Source organism: Pagrus major, chromosome 18 (genome assembly GCF_040436345.1).
Source record: "Pagrus major chromosome 18, Pma_NU_1.0".
NCBI classification, from domain to species: domain Eukaryota; kingdom Metazoa; phylum Chordata; class Actinopteri; order Spariformes; family Sparidae; genus Pagrus; species Pagrus major.
This window is the reverse complement of record NC_133232.1, coordinates 36,408,222-36,428,825: the sequence shown is the minus strand read 5'-3', so window position 1 is coordinate 36,428,825 and position 20,604 is coordinate 36,408,222. Positions and strand designations below refer to the sequence as shown.

The following is a 20,604-nucleotide window of genomic DNA, read 5'->3' as shown; positions in this document are numbered from 1 at the left end:
AGGTTGGACAACAATATTGACACTAATCTCATGCATATGATAACATGAAGCTACAGCTAGCAGCTGGTTAGCTTAGCTTAGTACAAAGCCTGGAAATCTGAAGCAGTTTACAGACGAGAGGAGAGCGCAGAGATTACTGTTAAACCTTTGGGACTAAACAGTGGATTTATCTTCACTCCTGTTTATCAACCTGACTGCAGCAGTGATCCGGAGGTGACCTCCATTGTCGGGTGTTTCTGTTCTGCAATGTTGACTGCTGACTGGAGCTGGAGGGGAAATGGACTTTACTTCATGAAACTTAACATTGCTGTAAGGAGAGAGAGAACTGGAGTCTCTGGTGAGTGCTGCGCTCAGTGAAAGGTTGACCTGAATTCAAACACACAGACACACACACGCCCTTGATGTGTGCTGTTGCTTGCTAGCTAACAGCTAATATACAGTAAAGTAGCCCAATCTGGCTTCTGCGAGTACGCAAATAAACACAAATGATCCTGCTTTGCACTGAAAACCTCTCTGACGTGACTCAGGCAGAAGTGTTCAAGGATGAACTAATGCTTTAGCGTTATATTCACGTTAAGTTTAATCACGTTTGCCGACTTCCTTCCTCAGTCTCTCACTCTCACTCAAAAGTAGTGGCAGGCGCCCAGATTAAAGCATGGCTAACTGAGCTAACAAGCTAACAGCATCTATAGTTGGCAGTTATCCTGGTGATATGCTGCCCCCTACTTGTTTGGAGCTCAAGAGGTGGCAAATTCTTACATATAACACCTTTAAATGCACCATTACATTGAGTAAACTTGTGGATTTCTCTGGGTTTAAACATTGTTAAAAAAATCCAACAAAGGTGTAGTCATTTTTAGACATTTAAACCAGAATTCCAACACATTAGACCTTTAAACAGAAGATATACGATGTGTTAATTAGTGAGCTTTGGAGGGTTTTGTTAGTGTCGATTATAGCCAGCTAGCCGTCTCCTCATGTTTCCTATCACTGTGCTTCGATGAGCGAAACAATGAGCTGCTAGGTGTCTAAAAGTGATGAAGCCTATGATAACGACCGATTTCTTTGTTGAGGCAACTAGCTGTTTCTGAGACTCCTGTCTCATCAAGTTCAACACAAAAGGGACCCAAACGCACACAAAAGTCAGCTTTAATGAAGCTGATAGTCCAAAGACGAAATCCAAATCACAAGCAGCAAAATGCAAACAGCAAAAATAACAGTTCTCCAAAAGCCAAACAAAGTACAAACCAAAAAACAAGTTACATACCAGAAATAACTCGAGGAGTCAGGAAGCAAACGCAGGAAAACACAATGAGAAGACGAGACCGAGCAACTCAGGAAACACAGGAGCAAAACAGACAAAGCAACGAAGAGCGAGCGCAAAACACTGGCTTACATACACAAGGGGTGATTAACCAACGAGACACAGGTGTACACAGAAAAAGGGCGGGAAAACAGACAAAGGGAGGAAGTGAAAAGTGAAACATGACACATGAGGATGAACCTTACAAAATCTTTAAATAAATTACAGATCTACGGGACCCCGGTGGAGAAGGTGTCCAGCTATAGGTACCTCGGAGTTCATATCTCTGAGGACCTAACATGGACAACCCACATCATCTCACTGGTGAAGGAGGCGAGGCAGCGCCTGTATCACCTCAGACGGCTGAGGAAATCTCCACAGGGCTGCAGAAAACCTTCTTCTCTGCTGCCATCCGGTCTGTCATCTCTGGAAGCATCACCGCCTGGTACGGCAGCTGCTGCGCCCCGGACCGGAAATCTCTCCAAACTAGAACTGCCTTGCCCTGCCTTCAGGACATTTACACCAGGCGGCGCAGGTCCAGAGCGACCAGGATCATGACGGACATTCACCACCCCAACCATGAACTGTACTGAACTGTAAGTCTTTGAATAAAACAGGAAGTAATGCTAACAGGTTGCTAGCTGTGCAACAACCTAAGAATAAAAGGTTAAATGAGGTTTTACAGTGCGTTATGTACAGGTCTGTTTCTTAACTGAGGCCAGCTGTTTATGCTGAACCAAGCCAACCACCTCACCATCTCCTTGCTTCATATTTACGGCATAAATATGAGAATGGTATCCATTTTCTTATCTAGCCTGTCTCTCAATAACAAAATGAATAAATGCAGGCAAAAAAATCCAAATAAAAGTGTAGTAAACACGTGAACCTTCATGTCGTGTTGCTCTGTCATTTCCAGATCTTTATTCTACCCCACAGCAGATGCTGAGAGGATGTTTTCCCGCTCTGTGATTCTTCTGCGAGCACCATGAATAACAAGAGAGTCATTACTGCATGAGGTGGAGCAAGTCACTTCTCAGAGGCAACAGGGAGGCAGAACGGCACCGATTTATTTATTGGAATAGTGTGTGAGAGACACTGGGAGCAGTGGGAGGGCTTCTTCTTCTTCTGATAGAAAGATAGATAGATAGATAGATGGATAGATAGATAGATAGATAGAGAGATAGATAGATAGATAGATAGATAGATAGATAGATAGATGGATAGATAGATAGATAGATGGATAGATAGATAGATAGATAGATAGATAGATAGATAGATAGATAGATGGATAGATAGATGGATAGATAGATAGATAGATAGATAGATAGATAGATAGATAGATAGATAGATGGATAGATAGATGGATAGACGGAGAGACAGACTGGCATTATCATATATTATAGAGGCAGATCAAGAGACAGAACATTGCAGAAACACTGAGTCCTGAGAGTGATGTTCCTGCTACAGCGGCTGGTGTTGTTCCCTGTTTATAGGGTGGCTCCCTCTTCTTATCTCTGCACATTTGCAGGTGCTCTGTCAGAGGCAGACCTCACTATCTGCACAATCTGCCACAGTGGGACTGGAGAGCCGGAGCAGCAGCAGCAGAGTCGAGGAACCGGCAGCGCCGAGGAGAGCAGAACCAAACAGAACAGAAAAACGGCTCAGCTCTCACAAATAAAACGAAACGGTCGATGTGAGATAATAACAGATCCGAATACTTTGGAGGCGCTTATCTAGAAATACTGTAGGTGTTGTGCTTATTTGTAGTATTGATTTTTTTCTTTAAAGTGTCATAAGATATCAGAACGTATAGATGGAGCTCTGAATGTTGAGCGAGGGGAGGGGTTAGTGTGGTGTCAGTGAGTGTAGTTTCAAAAACAGTTTTCTTCTTGAATCCAATAATATGAAGACATATTTCACAGATAGCTGTTAGATTATTTCCAATCAGATAAAAGAGTCATTAAGATGGAAAGCACCTTCAGTAATTAAAGAACTTCATGCTGATATTCCATCACAGGCTCTGTCTGGGGCATCAATCCCTTTATGAAGCGTGCTGAATGTGGAACATTTCTCTCAATCAAAACAAAAAAGCAGTGAAATCTGCTCTGAACTGCCCTCCACCTCCACCTCCACCTCCACCTCCACGGAAAATTGCACAGGAAAGCACCTGAGCAGAGCAGCTATAGCTTTTATTAATCTTTCTCTTTCTCAATTCTTTGACTCTGACAGCTTCTAACTGAATTGTCTGCTCGGGCCCGTGTAGAGTCCAGACACCGGCCGGTTGAACGCTATGACATCTCCACTCCCCTCAGCTCTAGTGCTGCTGCCTTCATCCAATTTACCATGAAAGGAGTCCAGACAGTCCCATAATATAACCCACGGCTGCCTCGATTGAACACGGTCGACATCTCCGGGCCCGGGCTTCACACACACATAACCGGCCGGCTATCTACACAGCACCACTGACTGCCTGCTACCCCTTGATAAGGCCCATTGCCCAGGGAAAGACTGGACGCTCCATCTGGAGGCATTTCATAGTGAACAGTGCCCCCTGGAGCCTCTGAGGGCGCAGCACAGTCACACAGCCAGGTGAGGTGCAAACACATCAGTGCCTGTGACTGTAGTCAGGGGGTGGTTTCACTGTCGGACACAGATTACAGCAGCGTTTCCTCTCTAATTTCACACTGCAGCGGTGCTTGGGGTAATTTTGTGTTGTTTTGGTTCCACATCCGTCTGCGCGTCAGTCACAGTTATCTTTCTAATGCAGGCGACTGCAGTGAGAAGGTTTTTTCTTCAATACTTTATCACAATGGAGACATGATTTGTCAGCGTTAGGGCTGCACCTCCATTTGTTTGGAGGGGGAAATAAGAAAAAAGATATATAGAGCTATTTTAATGTCACTTTTTTTTGCTGTGGTTGACATTAGCTTTCTTTCTGTGGGGCTACACCTCGTGAATAATGAGAAATCAACGCTACACAGCCTGTTATAATTAAGTCCCAAGTTTCTGGCTGAATGGAGGGAGCTCAGAATAAGTGAACGGCTTCCTGCTGGATGGAAATAAAATACTGATTTGGATTTTAACCCTTAAACTGTTGTGTAAAGATATAATATGTGAGACGTTTCTGCATTAAAGCCTCCAAAAAGACTTTTGTCACATACTTTGCTGAGCTGTTCTCACATTATCCCAAATGTTTCCAACAATGTGTGAACCCAGAGGAAGTTGTAATTTTAATTGAAGATACCAGTGTGTTTGATTGGGTCACCTGTCACTTCCAGGAGAGAGTCAGAGAGGGAGGAGTGAAGTTGGCGAACAAGACTAAATATATAATAACTCATCTTTGAGCATATCTGCCAGTTATGAAGATAGATTTCAGGCCTCGGCGTGTGCCGCTCAGCTTTGTGTCCAATCTAGCATGGTGGTACTTCCCCTACGGCCCAAAGAGTGGGAACTTGTGGGCGGGGCCAGCAGGGGAAACTCCACTGCACATATCCAACGGGCCGCGTAACCAGGAAGTAACCACGGAAGCTAGAAAACTGTTTTGGTGTGTGCACTAGGCGAGCGATTCTCACTGGTTTGAATCAGGCGCCATCTTTCCTTCTGGTACGTAGTTCTTCTGTGTAAATCTGTGACTGATTTCCATCAACAATGGTGGCTGTCACTGAAGACTACAACTCCCAGGATCCCACACTACTTATGCCTTTTGTTTTGTTTTGATTGAGAGCCCCCTGGTGGCCCCTAGTTACATACCATGTGTTAAATATCTAGAGAACAACTGTTAACGTCAGCTCTGGGAACATTTAGTCTCTTTCCTATTCGTGCTCTGTGTTCATTTTGTCTGAAAAAAAAAAAGTGGAGGTTTGTGTGAGACTGATTTGACCCTGAGCGGCGCCCTCTAGTGGTTGTATTGCTTAATATTTTCATTTTTTCTTAATTCCTCTGATGTGATGTCATCTTCGATCTATAATATCCATGTCAATGTGAAGGACACACGGAAGTACGAGGACAGTGACGGTTAAATCGTCTAATTTTGTACTTAATTAACTGAGTCATAACCTTAAAGTCTGAGTCGAGTCTCAGTTCATTTATTTTCTGTCAGCTGACAGTTGACCTTTCTTTACTGTGATACAGCTTTCAAAAACACTACATGCGATATCGCGATATGCCGATAATCCAATATATACAGTTTCACATCATGATAATGATGTTTTATCCACATATTGCCCAGCCTCTACTCTCCAACGGCACATATCAAACATGAATGTGGTAAAAATGGGCTCTTTGGTAAAACAACTCACCAAATCAAACTAATTTTACCAACGTTTGAGCTGAATGTTGCTGCAGGGCACGAAACTGATGAAATACACAAACTGCTCGGGGCAACATCGACCTCCTGGTTTGGCGAATTTACAAAAATATCGGCACAAATTCAGCAGATCCAGCCTCCTCTCTGTGTTCGGACAGACTGAGGGCAGAACTGGAGCGAGAAACAGTGAAACAGATATTTAAACTGTTTTATTTACTGGGCTGAAAGTTTGTGTTTGAGCGTGTGTGTTTGTGAGGGCGTTTCCTCGTCGCTCACAGCCGGAGTGTGTATCATATTCTGGTGAGTGTGACAAATTGGGGCCCTGGGCTCTGTGATAGAGGGAACCAGAACCAGCCAGCCTGAATTATTCATGAGCAGAGCTGTGATACGGTGTCGACTACCACAACAGTCACAATGTCAGACTTTACAAACTGACACATTTTAATTGCTTTGTTTAGTCTCAAAGTTTTATTTATTTATAATTCAGCTTTTATTATTTCTGCTTTTTATCACCATTTCAAACAAAGTTTCTTATTTGTGTCTTTATTATAAATGAGGTTTCTACCACAACACGCACCGATCAGCCTCCACATTTAAAGGTGCACTATGTAGTTTTTGGGAGGAAATTGTAATGAGAAGAGAAAAATCTTCACTGGCTGATTTCTTTAGACTGAAACCAACTAAATAACCAAACTCTCTGTTTTCATGACCGAATAAACAAACTGACCTTGCAGGACAACACACCTGCCGTCAGGTCTGCATCCACATAAATCTGAGGACTCCAGGTTTCCCAGCAGAACGTCACATCATAACAAGTTCAGTGTTATTCTCTTCACCGGTTTGTCTTCATGCTGAGGCTGATGTATTTTCTGGGTTAAATGAGTGAACATTTCCCATCTGAACCATCTCTCCTATAGACAAGCTGAGGCGTTAAGGGACCAACTAATGAGACTTTTAACTATTCAGATTAAGTAGTTGGTGTCTTGTGGAGAGAGTGTGTGAACAATGAACTTACTCATATATTTAATGAGAAGAAAACAATTAGTCATCATTTTTGATGACTAATTAAACACAACCACCAGACAGTATAACAAATATATGTTCACACAGTATGAAACAGACTGTATAACATTAAAGTAGTCCCAGTGTTGGTTGTTATTTGCAGACATGCGGCGCACTCTGGTGGCTGACTTTTACATGTTTTATTCAAAGCCCTACACTGCAGGTCCCGTCTGATAAACTCCTCATTATTCCTACAGTACAGATTTAAAAATATTAAAATATGAAGCTATTTAATCATCTAATTATCTCAGTTTACTTATTTTGTTGCCTGAGGTGGCTCTTGTCATTTTGAATTAGTTTTTTTAATCTAACAGCATAAATGGAAATGTTTCTCTTATGTTTTATTCATAGTATATTAATCTTCGTTGGAGTTATTAAAAAATATAAGTAAATCTGAGCTATTATGGTGAAAAATGAGGCACAAATTAAAGGAGAAATAACTACAACAGCATGTTTCCCCAGAACACTCGCCCAAAGGTAATCATTCTTCTTATTGTGGGTTTGTTGAGTGAGTTGGAGTTTTATTATGAAATGAAAAAGCTGATGTAAGAAACAAAAAAGGAATGAATTGAAATTGGGACTCTGGATAACAAGACAATACAAAACAAGTAAATAAAAGCAAGGGGAGACTTCAATATCTCTTTTTTATTAATTCTGACACACCGCGGTCAGATAGAAAAGTATGAGAGTTACACTTTTCAAGTTGCTTCCATGACTTGTGCAAACACTAGACGGTATCTGGGGGGAAAAACCTCTGAAGGAAAAAAACGAAAAGAAAGACATCGAAATGAATAAGTGCATTTAAACCTAGGTGTTGATTCTTTATGCAGTATTTATTGATTCCCAGCTTCATATAAACTGGATGTTGAGGCATAAACATAGTACATTTGAACAAAAATATAACCAATATTTACAATTATTGTATTAAAAATACAAAAACAACTGATACATACTCCACCAATTGTCTTTTTAAAAGACATACAGGTCAAAGTAGTACAAGAAAGAATGAAGAAAAGAAGGTCATCACCAGCTAAATGTACATTTCTCACTGACATCACACATCAAACAGGAGTAGCAGTTCTACCTACTACACTTATCTTTACGCTTGTACATTTTTGTGCAACTTTTTGTTTTTCGAAATAGGACTCTGCCCGCTAATATGCACATTATCATCAGAGAGTTGAATGAAAGTGAATGATGCATGTCACCACTGTAGTACAAACAAATTATTAACAATCTATCTGCAGCCGTTACAAAAAAAGTACAAGAACAAAAAAAAGAAACCCAGGAAATTATTAGTGTGTAGTCACAGAACACAGTGGAAAACACTGCACTCATTCATGGTTTTTTTTCTCAGTCTGTAGTTTGAGACTGATCAATGTGATCAGTGCGACTCAGTGATAGAAGAAGAAGAAAACAACAACAAAAAAAGTTTCACAATTGGATTTCTAATCGTTCTGATTGGCAGCCTTGAAAAAAATCTTCATATGTCAACTTCCCCACCGGAGTCAAAGAAATAAAAAAACATCAGTCTCTTCCACGTTCGATGGCGAGATATGGTGGAAAAACTGGACGCAGGCGTTAGCGATATACAAACAGCATCCGCGGAGCTGATGTCTGTAACAGGTGAGTTTCTGAGGAGGAATCTATCAGCACAACAGCAGAGGGAGAAAAACATCTACGACACTGTAACATGTGAGAACGAAACAGAAAGAATATGCTCGGCTTCATCTTGTACTGAGTCTTAATATATTATAAAAACATCAGGGGAAGTTCTTGAATAAGGCATTTCACTCCACTATTGCTTGATTCAAGACCGCTCTTGAAGCAAGGTGATTTGTGACGGGGAACAACCACACGCAAAGAAATGTATGCAATCATGGCATCGTAAGGCGCTTTGGACATTCACAAAACATGTGGTTCAGGTTGGAAAAAGAAGCCAAATCTGAATTTGTGGATGCTTTTATTCTGAAGGGCGATATGGGTTTTTATAAGACTCTGTACAAGATCAGTTCAGGGTTCACTCACAATTTACAGCAGCTTCTCAAATACGCTGATGTTCCCACCCCGGTTGGTCGGTCGGTGAGTTTGTCCTTTGATTCACACCTGACGTCAGGCTGCACTTTGTGATTTGAGACCAACATGTTCGCTCAGTTTTTCAGCTCTGTGCTTTTCGATATCACCTACAGGCCGGTTACAAAACACTCTCTACGTAACAGCAAGCAACAGGATGATAAAAAGACTCTGATATAACCAGACGAGCTCCGAGGTGGGATGACAGTCAGATATGGTTCACTCATACCCTGGTATCCAGGCCAGAATGTCTGGGAACATCTAGGATTGTGCTGAAAGTGCTATTTTTAAGAAATGAATTGTGTGTCTCTGTGTGTGTGTGTGTGTGTGTATGTGTGTCAGTACACTGTGCATGTCGGTTCTCCCTACCGGGCTCTCTCCTCCTCCTCCTCCTCCTCCTCCTCCTTCTAGCTTTGATTTGAACCAACACTTGATAAGCTTTCACATGTGGAACATGAGATAATACTGGATTCAGAGTTCAAACACTCGACAACAGATGGGTTGTTTCAGTCCAAGCAGAGAAATCGGCTGACTTCTCTTTTTTCGGCCTCCAGAGTGCAATCAATCAAAGAAAAGAACAAAAAACGTAAAGAAATCGAGAAATTAAGAGTCAAGTCAACCGCTGTTCCTCTCCGTCTTCAGACGATAGTCTTTGTTTTTATTTGTTCTGGTTTTTTTTAGAAAGTAGAAAATGAGAAAGTGCAGATGAAGCTCAACACGTCATGATGCTGTTGTGTTAACAGGTGAGTTTTGGGGGTTTTGTCTCGTTTCTAACAGCAACATCTAATGTGGTTTTGTGTGTTTGCCTCCCGGCGCCAGTTCAGGTTTCTGTAGTCTTTTTTCCAAAGTGCCAGGCGTTTCATGTCATCGTCTTTGACCTTCGCTCCATCTCTTCTTCTTCTTCTTCTTCTTCACAGTATTTTTTGCATGCAGGGTCGTTCAACCCCCGATGATGCTTTAAGGCAGGGGAGGGAGACGAGCAGAGGAGTCCACCGATCAGGAGGGAGAGCCGAGTGGAGGAGGCAGGCACGTACGTAACTGATGATGAGTCCATTGGTCTGTCTGTCTGTCTGTCTGTCTGTCTGTCTGTCTGTCTGTTTGTCTGTTTGTCTGTTTGTCTGTCAGTCTCACCCCAAACCAGGGGGACTTCAAGTTACTGCAAAAGGACGTCCATGTTGTCCCTCAGACCGCTGACACCTGTTCATCCTCTGTGGAGAGAGAAGACAGTGAAAGGTTAGTAGGAGGAGTTTTTCCTCAATTCAACCTCAGCACTCACACAAAATAGTTTTTAATTTTACGACTTATCCAAACCGGATCAGTCAGAATCTGATCGGGTGTCAGGCTTCAAAAATAACTATAATAACTACATAGAAACATCTTCTGCCAAATAGAGGGACTGGACTTTTTATATCCAGTTAAAAGTTCCTTGTAGTATGTACAAGTGAAAGTTGAAAACTAAAGAGAGCAGAGTGTTTAGTTGCTGTCTCACAGACCATCAATCACTCGCACTTTACTGCCCGACAGCTTCTCAGAGCACGGCAACATGTTTCTGATTGATTTCCTGCCTTCGATTCACGTCAGAGCGATCTGAAAATCAACTTGAGGTGAACTTGTAACTCTGGATGCAGATGTGTTGCATCCCAGCTGCCTTGTCTCAGTTCCAGTGTTTATCTGAGTCGCAGCCAAATTGACAAAATAGTTTATTTTCTAAATTTGTTTGTTTTACAAATGTTTTAAATACACATTTGCAGCTTATTCACGTTGGGTGACAGATGTTTTGTGGCTGCACTTTACTCTGTTAACTGGACAACTATTAGTATTTGTCTTGTAATTTATTTTTTAAAAAACAATATAAAGGGTTGAGTGAGTAACCGGCTGAAACAAGTGTGCGTCAGAATGTTTGGATCTGTTACTTGATTTTTAGCTCCTGCTGCCCTCAATAAATTTGCCCTTTGCCAGAATGTGTTCTTAATGACTCGCCTGGTAAAATAAAGGTCAAATCAAAATACATAAATAAAAGTATCATCTGAGTAAAATGTGTCAATATCCGTACTAAAGAAAAATCCTCATTGTGTCGCTGACTGAAGTTATTGATTCAAGTTTATAAGAGACTTCTTCTAGTCTAAGAGGCTGCTCTGTAAATAGTTTTCTAATAAATAATAAATGCAGCAACTATCGATTTCAGGCTTGAATAAACATCCAGGTGACGTCCCACCCATTGGAGTTCAGATACTGATGCAGAGAATAAAGGTGTACTCACTCGTCCCTACAATGTGATGAAACTCTCCCTGTGATGGTTTAAAACCTCTCAAGCTCTCAATTTCACGTCTGTTTTTTATTGATTTTCATCTCACACTGAAGCGAACAGAAACCAACAGCTGGCCGGTAGAAAGATCTTCTGAGAGCTTTGGAGAATCGTTGGTCGGTTTGAATTCTTCTGCATGTTTCTATCCACCTCCGCCAAGGAAGTTATGTTTTTGTCCATTTGTTGATTTGTTGGTTTGTCAGCAGGATTGCACAAAAACTACTGAACAGATTTCAATGAAACTTGGATGGCAGATGTCTCTGAGCCCAGAACAGACCCGGACACTTTTGACTTCGGATCTGGATAAAAGGGACGGATCCAGGAATTTCTTCTCATTGTCTTTAACATTGCAAGACATTTTTGTTAATTTCTCAGGGGAGAATGCATGGATCTGGATGAAATAATAAGCGTATTTAGGTGGCTGGTATCGATGAGTGAGGGGACTGTTGGGCCTTGGCGGAGGTATGTTATCTACTGAGTGCCATTGTGTTTTTAACAAATGAGAAATCATGTTTTTACATTAGTGTTTATTGATGGAAACCAATGACTGATTTCAAAACTAATTTCCAAACCTGAAAACCAGACTTGATTAGAAATTAAAAAACACTGGACAACTGCATGAGTGAAACTAGCTCCTACAATGATACAGAATCATCCAGAGTGACTGCAGGCGAGTTGCTCAGGTGCGTGCTGGTGCAGGAGGATGGAGGTGCATGTTTTCAGGCATTGAGTTTGATTGCATGGGTGAGAGGATCCTGGCGGCACTGTGCCTGCTGATGGATGCTATCAGCACAGTGTGTGAGACGGTGAGAGAGGAGAGCAGGATGTGTGGTGGTAGAGAGGTGGTGAGTGTCTGCTGCCACCAGTATGACTCATGCATGATGACATATTGTGGGTTAAAGGTGAGGGTCCAGCTCCAAATGAACAATTCCCACGTCATTATTACTAAATGACTGAACTCAGCTGTTAGAGGATTGTGATTTGGAGCGGGACCGGTCCTACTGGTGCTGTGTGAAGGAATGGTCTCAGTCCGAGTGTGTGTTCCTGTTCACATGCAGGTTCATTGGAGTGGAGGGGGGGGCGACCTGATAAATGAGTTTTTACCTGCCTTGGGGAGAGGGGCCCTGCCTGTTAACCCCCGTACACACACTCTCATGGTCTGGGAGTCTCAGGTGTATGCTGTGCCACTGGCTTTGGCTTCCTCAGAGCGATTAGTTTGGGAGACAAGGACTCACCCTCCTCTTCCTCCTCAGCATCTTGATCCTCGGCCGGTGAGCGCGTGCGGTGGAGGCCGCCCGCCCGCTGTTTGGCCCCCTGGTGGGCCTGGTGGGAGTCGGGCGACTGAGTGACCATGCGCGAGCGCTGCAGGGCCGTGGTGTAGTCTGGCGGCCGGCGGCCCGTGTGGGTCACCGTGGACGTGGGGACAGACGGGGGCGGGTGCTGCCCTTCAGCGAGGTCGGAGATGGTCAGGGCGGTGTAGCCGGGGGGAGTTGGGGGAGGCTCACGGTAACGGCTTTCTTTCCGCGCTGAAGGGACACAAAAGAAATGACGATGATGAAGACAACTTTTTTAGATTACTACTTGTATGAGTGATGTTATTATTTAGTGTCGGATCATCTTTTTATCCTCAAAGATGTGATTTTAGCACCTTGTCAACAAGCACGACAGCAGATGAAAGATAAAGATAAAGTGCCTGTATGTGATTTGTTTAAGTGTGCTTTACTGTGAAGTTCAGTGACTCACAAATGAGGCCTTTACCCCCAGCGGTGATCGGTGACGGGGAAGGCCGTCCGAGCTGCTTGGCCTCCTCTGACCCAGTGGATGTGATGCTACTTGTTTCTGGGTCGGCGTTGACGTCCTTCCCTCCTCTCCTCTTGATGGTGCCAGTGTCTCCTTCAGAGTCCTCCCCCCAGTACGCAGCTGAGGATGAGGAGGAGCTGGCGGACGCCCAGCTCCCCCTGGCCTGGGCTGCCCACAGTGCAGCAGGCCCCCCCAATAAGGCCTCCGGTCCGCCTGGAGGGAGTCCTCCAATGCCTCCTCCGCCTCCGGTTACAAAGGCCAGAGTCTCCCAGCTACGCCCCTGCTGCATGGTCTGGATGTTGTCGTGGGAACCAGAGGAGCAGGAAGTCCAGGAGCCGCGGCCGCTGTCTGCAGCGTCGAGGGAAACGCGATCGCCCTGATCCTGAGTCAGCTCCTCTGAACTGGGCGAGGAGAGAACTGTGGGGCAGCCGGTATAAATGCCCCGACAGTCCTGCATCGATGAATACGACCTGTGATGCCAAAGAATCAAAAGTGAAGTCAGATAAATAAAATGGATCATAAGAAACCAACCAGTCAATACAATTCTGAGTGTTCCTACCCGAGGCTGTACTGATCGGGGTCGGTGGTGGCTCTTCGTTCCAGTCGTGCTCCCACAATGTGTGAATCTCCGACTCCTCCAGAGTGACGGAGCCTCCTCTCCTCCTGGGCCATGTCGAAAGAGGAGTTACTGACGAGGCTGGAGCGAGAGGAGATCTCACTGTGACCCGAGTCTGAGTAGGCGTCTACCATCCGGTTGTAACCTGTAGAAGAGAAGAAGAAAAAAGAAAAATATGTTCGACTTAGTGCAAGTGTCTCAGTCTCAGTAGATTAAATTCAAATCCTTCTGGTCTTGTGAAGCTCGTTCCGAAGATAAAAGGGATGATAAAGCCCTAACTTGGCCCCCTGTGTGCTGAGTGGGCCTCTAACATTAAAATAACTAACTTCTTTTAACTCTCATCATAAATCATCTCTAATTCATATATCTTATCTCAGTCGAGGCATCCCTCACAGACTGCAGGGATAATTGTAGAGTGTCATTTCCAAGCCAACAAGCTCTTTGCGGACGAGCGCATTAGATTCTTCCTGAAACAGCAGTTTACTACGAGGCTCAGGGTTTCAACACGGCGCTGAAGAGTGCGGAAAGTTTAGATAATAAGCGTGAAGAGACTGAGAATGCCACAACAAAGTGTGGGGAGGTATAGAGAAATCACTGGTGCTGACTGCTGACACATGTAAGTACATATGTTCTAGTTGTAAAAGAACGTCATTGTGGCATCTTTCTAAGACAGAACAGCCCGGCGGTCATGTTTCACTTTGACTATCAGCATAAATCACCTGAGTAACTGCTTCAATCCTGGCTACACTTTAGAGTCCGAAGAGAGGAGGCCCAAAGTTAATTTAAGCAGTAGCGCGATGATTGAATTATTGCAACATAAAATGCAGGTTTTAAAGCTTAAATTAAACATTACATGGTTCTCAGGCCAATTCAATTCTACAAAACTCTCCTGCGTCTGCAGTGTTTTTAAAGGGGAACATGTATTTCTGTCATCAAGACAAGCTGAACAACAACACTTGATAGACTGAGCCTGGGCGGGAATTTGAAGGCCTTAGTGCGGCTTAAAGTTCTGATGGATTATTGTCTTTTCTGTAGCAAGAATGTGATAACTTCTTGTTTTCAGTGCATGTCGTCCTCTCTGGAGAAGGAATCAGAATCATATTCTGCTGTTTTTACCTGCAACACATTTTACATAATCTTTCGCTTCTTAATCTGCAAGAATCTCAAAAGTAATTCTGGCACTAAAGAATCTATGTTTGAAATAAGCGGAGTCTTATTTTGAAGGAACAACATCAGTACCCAACAACATATCTGAGACATGATGCGATGCCTGCTGGCAGCCACCAGGTGGCATTTGTGACACATGATGACAGAGCGAAGGAGTCTGGAGAATGGTGTGAGAGGGAGGAGGATTATTGGCTTACCCTTCTTGGGTGAGCTCTGGGGGGAGGTGGGAGGGGAGGAGAGCTGGGAGGAGGCGTTGGACACGGTGTCCTCTGGCTGCCTGCGGTGCCTTTCGTTCCCCTCCTCTGACAGAGACAGGATCTTCTTCAGAGACTGAGGGGAACTGGTGCCTGTGGACATTTGCGAGAAGATGAGCAGAATTAGCATGAGGAACACTGCCATCCCGCCCCGAGGCTGCTGGGATGCTAAACTGCATTGTCTGGGATTTTTGTTTAATTTATTTGCTTGTTGCCAGACAGCCTCTAGGTGGCAGCACTGCCCTGAAGAAGCTGGGAAAGGCTGGCTCTGCTGCTGTCTACAAATAACAGGATGAGGAAGAGAAAACACGGCAGTGGTGGCACGTAGAAGGACAAGTGAACAGGAGCAGCTTCAGTTCACTCAATCTTATCTCGACTAAAACGATTTGTTGATTTTCAACATAGTAGGCAATTGATTGTCTTTCAATCCACTAGATGTTGCGGCCTCAAACTTTTCCAGATAAATATGCTTTATTATGTATTAGGGCGACTTAGAGTACTGCTTACAGGTAAACATTAATTAGAATTAATGAAGGTTAACTTTCTTCTTACCAAACGGTGGCAGATCCTTGACTGGCACTTTCTTTCGGGATGGGTAAAGAGCCACGGCGGGGACCTGCAGGGCCTGGTTTCCTTTGGCCAGCTGGCCCCTCTGTTGGCTGGCAGCTCTGGACACCACTGGGGAGGTGTCTGGTCGCTTCCCACCGGCATTCTTGGGCACTGGGTGGGGAGAGAAAGAGCGAGCAAGTTAGATTCAGATTTTAGGGTGGCTCCAGGTGCCAGACACTTAAACTGAAAGCTTTTCAAGACATCCTCAAGGTCATTTTTACTAAATTTAAGACTGATTGTTGGACGGATCATGTTTATCTTGTTCAAGCATTGCAGGTAAGTATAAAGGTATACATGTGTGGTTCAGTGCAGAGGTTTTATATATGAATATGGTTATTAGAGTGAGTTAGGCTAATAGGTAAGTGCAGGTATAAAAATACAGTATTCAGTTTAGTAGAAGGTTTAAAGATTTGAAACTTCAGAAATATGGACTTTGACGTAGAAGAGCTTGACTCATTTTGACAAAAATAAAGTCAACGATGGATAAGTGAAATGAAATACAATATCTGTGGCAATTAAGATCTTCTAGATTCAAATTTAAGACTGCAAACACACTCACATAAAATGACTTATGAGAAGGCAGGAATTTGCTGCCCAGCTTGAGAAAACCTGTGTTGATGGACAGTCGAAGCTGTTTCAGGGATCTAAACTGTGCGTTTGCTGGCCTGAGGGAGTCTCTTTGACCTTCTGTCTATCAATGCATTAACAGCGAGTGGTGTTGGCATTAACAGTGGGAAACTGGCCCAGTTATCATTTTTATTCCCTGCCAATGAGTTCTGAAGGAAGACTGAGTGTCTTGTTACTCCAGAGGTCACACCCTGTTTATCTCTGCTATAAATCCTTGGAACATGTTTCTCTCAAGAAGAATATGATTCCTCTGCAAGGAGATAAAACAGGATGAGGTCATCTTATATACTATATTCATATTTCCTGTTCATATTCATATTTCCTGTTAGATTTTGAGGGATGCCTGACTCCTTTATGTATTTGTGTGCCACAGACTCACATGTACTGATGGAGGGTTCACACTGCAGCGACAGCGTCTGCAGACTCTCCTCGTTCGTCTCCAGGCTGAGGTTGGACAGGTACTGTTTGACCTTCCTGGCCATCTGGGCGTCCTCGTAAAGCTTTTTGGCGTTCAGGAAGGAGCTGCGTCGCACCCGCTTCTTGTGCCCGCCTGTCTGGGTGACGTCGAGCACTGCCGCATTGGCACTACCCTGGCTTAAGGACCTGATGGTACACACGGGCAGCCACACGGAAACATGCACCAAAACATACGGAGGGGCACAAATTTGCAGACAAAGACGCACATAAACAAATAGAAAGAACAGAGAAAGTCTTATTAACATGTTGCTTTAGTGCGTACATGAGCCTATATTTCATTATAAATGTACAGGTGATACTACTGGGCTACACAGGGAGTATGGTAGGTGAACTTGGACATGCAGAGAGCAGCTTTAGGCATTTCTCTTCTCCAAAACATTCCAGACATTCCAGGCAGCAGAGGGGGGTGAGGAATGATGGCTGCTGTCAAACAACAGGGGAGTAGAAAGGGGGAGATCTACGAGTGTAGCACGGTCATAGTTTACATTTCTGTGGCTTGAATCAGAGCTGGTAGTAGTAGAAGTAGTAAAAGCTTTACTTGCACATGGTCTCAGTCAAAAAGTACACAAAACACCGAGTCTCAGAAGTTTGTCAAGGCGTTTCTGATACGGATCGTTTGGATAGAATCGCATCTGAAATACACTGACTGAAATCAGGATGGATGCACATTTCATTCAAAGGAAAAAAACAAAATGTTTTGTGTAATTACTACTTTTCTGACTTGTTATTATGACTTAACACCTCACATTTCCGAGATTAAGATCTCATAATTACAATTCCAAGATGGTTTTCTCATAATTACAAGATGCCAAGTCACAATTACGAGATACAGAAGTCATAATTACCAGAAAAGATTTCCTTTTTTGCAATGTGCTTCCATGTGTTTCCCATTAAATGTCCCAGTGAATGCACAACGATGTCCCATTTGACCACAAGAATGTAAAGTATGATAAAAAAACATATTTATCCAGAATCTCTGGCTGTTTGGAGGTTTGATATGAAGATAAAACCTCAAAGACAGGGCAAATTCTGAAACTGAAGCCACATGCATATTGTTAGCTAAGATAACATGTCAGAAAAGGTCACATTTGCTAAAGTAAGACTGGATTCCAATCAATAATATTAGTTTGTTGTACATTTAGGATATATGTCAATGTCATGTAGGTACAACAGCTGTGAATGTATAATAGTCCTCCTAATGTTAGCAAAGTGACCTTTGTTTCATTCAGTGCCCTTCAGTCAGGGTCAGGCAGTGTTAGTGGGAGGACTCGACTCAAACCGGTTAGTGGAAACAGGATTTCAGAAAAGAAGCACGCAAACTGGCAGAAAAACAGCCGTGGTTCAGGGAGGGCAAAAGGTTGTAGGGTCACCAAACTTACCCTAAACTCCTCCACTTCTTCTTCCTAGAGGGTGGGTGCCATGAACAGAGAAGCATGGAGGGAAAAGGGGTGGACGAGTAGAGAAAGAGAGAAGGAGACAAAAGCTTAGGACAGGAAAGACCACCAAGATCACCAAAAGAGAAGCAATTTCACCAAAGACCCACGTGGAAGTCAGAGGAGAAGGAAATCAAATGGCAACACCGCTAGGAAGTGACATCATTAGACAAAGACACACTTTCACAGGAGCACTGTGCACATCTTATGCCAACAATGTGTGTAGGGAACAGTTGCCAGAGGAAGCAGTTGCCAGAGGGAACAGCTGCTTGAAAGAAAAGCGTGATGCAGGAATCTTTATTGGATCTATGTGAACCGGCTAACCCCACAGAGGTTTGGTTAGTCAGTGGAGAGCCTACTGGTCCTACAGAGAGGGTGAAGGATCGTTATTCATCTCATATCCGGCTTCGTTTTTAGAGAGGTGTCTTACCTGGTCCGAAACATGAGGGCCGGGTCCATGTTGACGGAGGCCATGCGACCAACATGGCGAATTTCTTTGGCAATCATCCTCAGCTTCTCAAAGTTCACCAGGCCATCCACTTTAGAGTCATTGCCTGAGAAACAGAGGAAGAAAGACAGAAAGTGAATACAGGTTACTCACACATAAAGTATGTTGATGCTAAATCTCGCTGATGAGATAGCCACAGCTAGCATTAGCTGAAACTACATTTAGCTACTTTTTCCTTTGTGTTTCCTGTAATCTAAAAATCTATTTTCTCAGTTTGACAGCTGACACAATGAGCTTACTGAAGAGCTTGAATCAACCATTTTGGACATCACAGCCTCTTAATAGTGGGATAGGTGAGGTTTAGCTCCCTTTAAGTCACATATGTAAAATATAGATACATTTATTACACTAGTTTAGTGTAAAAGAGTACAGTAGTTCATCCTGATATTTTTTTAGGTGCTATGTAGAGTCCATGCCAGTACTTTTTGGGTAAAACAATCTGACAAAAAACGGCAAATATTACAGTATTACACAGTAGCTCATCTTCCGGTACACAGTTCGGCTCGCTCGCCTCAAAATGTCACAGCAGTATAACTATAAGTTAACATTAAACACAGAAAGTAAAACCATATTACAAGTGGAATCGGCTGTATATGTCATATATATGTCATTGTTCATGTGATCTACCTTCATGTAGGAAGGTGAGGTCCTTCTTGATGACGGGGAACAGGGGGATGATCGGTGGCTGGAGGTTCTGATTGTTGAGGACATTCCTGTACTTGGCCATATTTCTTGAAGGGTCGAAGAGGTCCTGCAGGTCCCCGAACAGCTTCTCGTACTTGCTAGGTAGCTTCTCCCACGTCCCCCTCAGTCTGGAGACTGGAGCCAGGTTCAGACCACTGTGAGGGGAGACATATTAAGCATTAGCACAGGAACATAGTCCCAGTTTATGCTAATTAATTTCTGCAGAAGTGATAACACCTCAGGCATTCGGTCTCACCTGATGATGGCGAACATGGAGTTGAAGTTCTTGCACTCGCGGCAGTGCAGCGCGATCTTGATGAAGTGCTTGACGGTCTTCATGCGTTTGAGCTGGTTCGGCTCTCGCGTCACCTCCGTGGCCACCCAGAAGGTCTCGTGGTTAATGGCCTCCTCGAAGCGCTTCAGGCTGGCCGAGCCCGTCTTGGAGCGCAGCTTGAACAGGTCGTCGATGTATTCGGTGGGCTCGATGGCACAGAAGAGTTCAAAAGCCCGCATGGAGAGCTGAGTGGCGACCTCCACCGTACTGAGCTGCAGCAGAGAGATCTGGCCTTCTCGCAGGAGGTCCTGAGCGTCCTCGTCCGAACATAATGTCTCCGTCTCCATGTTGCTCTTTAGGTAGTATCTGATGATAGAGGAGATGTGGGGTTTGTTAAACAGTTTTTCAAGTCAGCTTAACTTAAAATTAACTATTTTCTAACACTCATGTAAAGAAGAATAATGAGGAAAGGAAGAATAACAATGCACATCCACGTAAGGATGTCTTTACCTTCCACTCAGTTGAATCCTGTCGGCTAGTTTCGACAGCTGGTCCGGTAGCCGCCTCTGTTTGATGACGCCCTCTGGTGTGACGGACACTTCACACAGCGAATAAGCGTCTGCTGCTGCAGTCAGGGCAAACTCCCTGATAGCCTGGGCCACCACCTCCTTAGCCGTCGTGTCCTTCCCGATCATGATGTATCGAGACTGCTGGTCCGCCTTGAAGACTCGTAACACCTGATCCGACATGTCTGGGAATGTAAAAACACATAATGAGGTTAAAGGCTCACTTATTAGCCTTGTTATTACTGCGAGATGTGAGCATGTAACAGCAATGAGTTTTTGTTTGTTTTCCAAGATTTATCAGAAGCCAGTCCATCTTCCCAGATTCCCCTCGGAGCATTAAGACACCAGCATCTTTAGATTGTGATGGATCATTCATTAACTGATCAGAACCACGACCCCACAGATCATAAGACCCAAAATCTCCAGAACAAAATCAACCCCCATGTGCCCACAGAAGATTTAAAGGTCAGCAGTCAATGCAGTGCTGTTAGCTTTACTCAATTAGTGCAGATTAACTGAGTTTATGTTACAAACTGCAGC

At 43.7% G+C, this 20,604-nt stretch overlaps 1 protein-coding gene across 6 annotated transcripts in view; it reads right to left on the bottom strand.

The window, feature by feature from the left end:
• Nucleotides 1–7,301: 7,301 nt before the first annotated feature.
• rapgef2b (Rap guanine nucleotide exchange factor 2b) overlaps nt 7,302–20,604 on the bottom strand; it is a 121,928-nt gene continuing 108,625 nt past the window's right edge. For 3 of the 6 annotated variants that reach the window (XM_073486382.1, XM_073486383.1, XM_073486387.1), the window contains 12 exons: nt 20,009–20,249; nt 19,481–19,864; nt 19,168–19,379; nt 18,463–18,586; nt 17,979–18,002; nt 16,502–16,725; nt 15,439–15,606; nt 14,830–14,979; nt 13,409–13,610; nt 12,793–13,319; nt 12,154–12,575; nt 7,302–9,952 (listed from right to left, as the gene is read on the bottom strand). In XM_073486382.1, coding sequence (XP_073342483.1) covers nt 12,202–12,575; nt 12,793–13,319; nt 13,409–13,610; nt 14,830–14,979; nt 15,439–15,606; nt 16,502–16,725; nt 17,979–18,002; nt 18,463–18,586; nt 19,168–19,379; nt 19,481–19,864; nt 20,009–20,249 — 2,630 coding nt within the window. In that variant the 3' untranslated portion in view covers nt 7,302–9,952; nt 12,154–12,201. The remainder of the gene's footprint in view (nt 9,953–12,153; nt 12,576–12,792; nt 13,320–13,408; nt 13,611–14,829; nt 14,980–15,438; nt 15,607–16,501; nt 16,726–17,978; nt 18,003–18,462; nt 18,587–19,167; nt 19,380–19,480; nt 19,865–20,008; nt 20,250–20,604) is intronic. The other 3 variants (XM_073486386.1, XM_073486384.1, XM_073486385.1) reach the window with 3 other exon arrangements.